General features: G+C 27.0%; 1 protein-coding gene across 1 annotated transcript in view; it reads right to left on the reverse strand.

Moving 5' to 3' along the window:
• Positions 1–611: 611 nt before the first annotated feature.
• The window catches only part of LOC110423433 (extracellular ribonuclease LE-like), a 1,871-nt gene continuing 1,218 nt past the window's right edge, over positions 612–1,264 (reverse strand). The window contains exon 3 of the mRNA XM_021437649.2: positions 612–631. Within this exon, the coding sequence (XP_021293324.1) occupies positions 612–631 (20 nt within the window). The remainder of the gene's footprint in view (positions 632–1,264) is intronic.

The raw sequence follows: 1,264 nt of genomic DNA on the forward strand, positions 1-1,264 counted from the left end.
TTTACTAATTATTTTAATTTTTATATATTTTTAATATAATTAATTATATTATTATTATTGTTATAAAAATATATCATCTTTTTAAATTTGGAACCTAAAACTCTTGCAAGAGTGGCTTTATCCAAAGACCAATCCTGAATTGTGATCTTTATATGTTCCATCAACAATATATATCAACAAGAGGGCATATTGACATTTTTTTTTAAAAAAAAAGCCAAATCATTGTATTGATCATTGAATAATATCATCAAAGTGTGATCCAATGTTCAATAAATTTTTTTTTTAAACGTAATGTTCATAAAAATTGTCAAGCAAAAGGATTTATTTGTTTTGCATTTGTTCTTTTCAACATTTTTTTTAATAATTCTTAAACTCGAAATATTCCATTCTTATATACTGAATATCTATTTTAATATATCTATGTAAAAATATAAATTCACCTTTGTAATTTATTTCATAACAACTTTTGGATTAAAACACAGTAACGTATCTTTCCCTTTTTGCTGATTTTAGTAACATATCTTTTATAATAAAATAAATAGGTATCAACTTTCAGTAACATATTTTGTTATAAAAATGAAAAAATTGTAATAACTTTTAGATCAAGTATCCTATTCAATGTCTGCACCACCTAATATAAAGCCAAGTTTGTGAGTAAATTATTTGAAAAGTTTTCAACCTTTAAACCATTATTATGAAATATTGAAGGGAAGAAAAAATAATAAATAAATTGGCTAATTACACAATAAACAAAGACTCGAAGTTACCTAGCAAGTTCCCAAACAAGAAAACTAAAGAATGATTGGACCAAATTTATAGAAGAACAAAAAAATAAATAATAATAAATTGACTAATCACACAATAAAGAAAGACTTTTCCTACATAAACTAACAACAAGTTTCTTATAAAAATGACTCGAATATGTATATATATATATATATCAACCTAACCTAGTCGACACTACCATTCTCTCTACCCTTTACATGCTCTCTATAAAATATACAGTTCTAAAAACCTTTCCTCGTCGTTCCAGAGAAAGGAAAAAGAAAAGATGGATAATCGGTCTCTACAGTTGATTTATCTGGTAGCTGCTATCATCTTACTTGTTGCCATATTGTTATCAAGGGATAATATAGAGTTCAGCTTCTACGTACTCAGCCTCCGATGGTCACCTTCTGCATGTAACCAGGGCAGTCTAAAGTGTTCACCTGATACCCTTGGCTATTTTACCATCCATGGTTTATGGCCAATGTATGAGGATGAC

The sequence above is a fragment of the Theobroma umbraticum genome, unplaced genomic scaffold (assembly GCF_002168275.2).
Source record: "Theobroma umbraticum cultivar Fairchild unplaced genomic scaffold, ASM216827v3 scaffold_20.0, whole genome shotgun sequence".
NCBI classification, from domain to species: domain Eukaryota; kingdom Viridiplantae; phylum Streptophyta; class Magnoliopsida; order Malvales; family Malvaceae; genus Theobroma; species Theobroma umbraticum.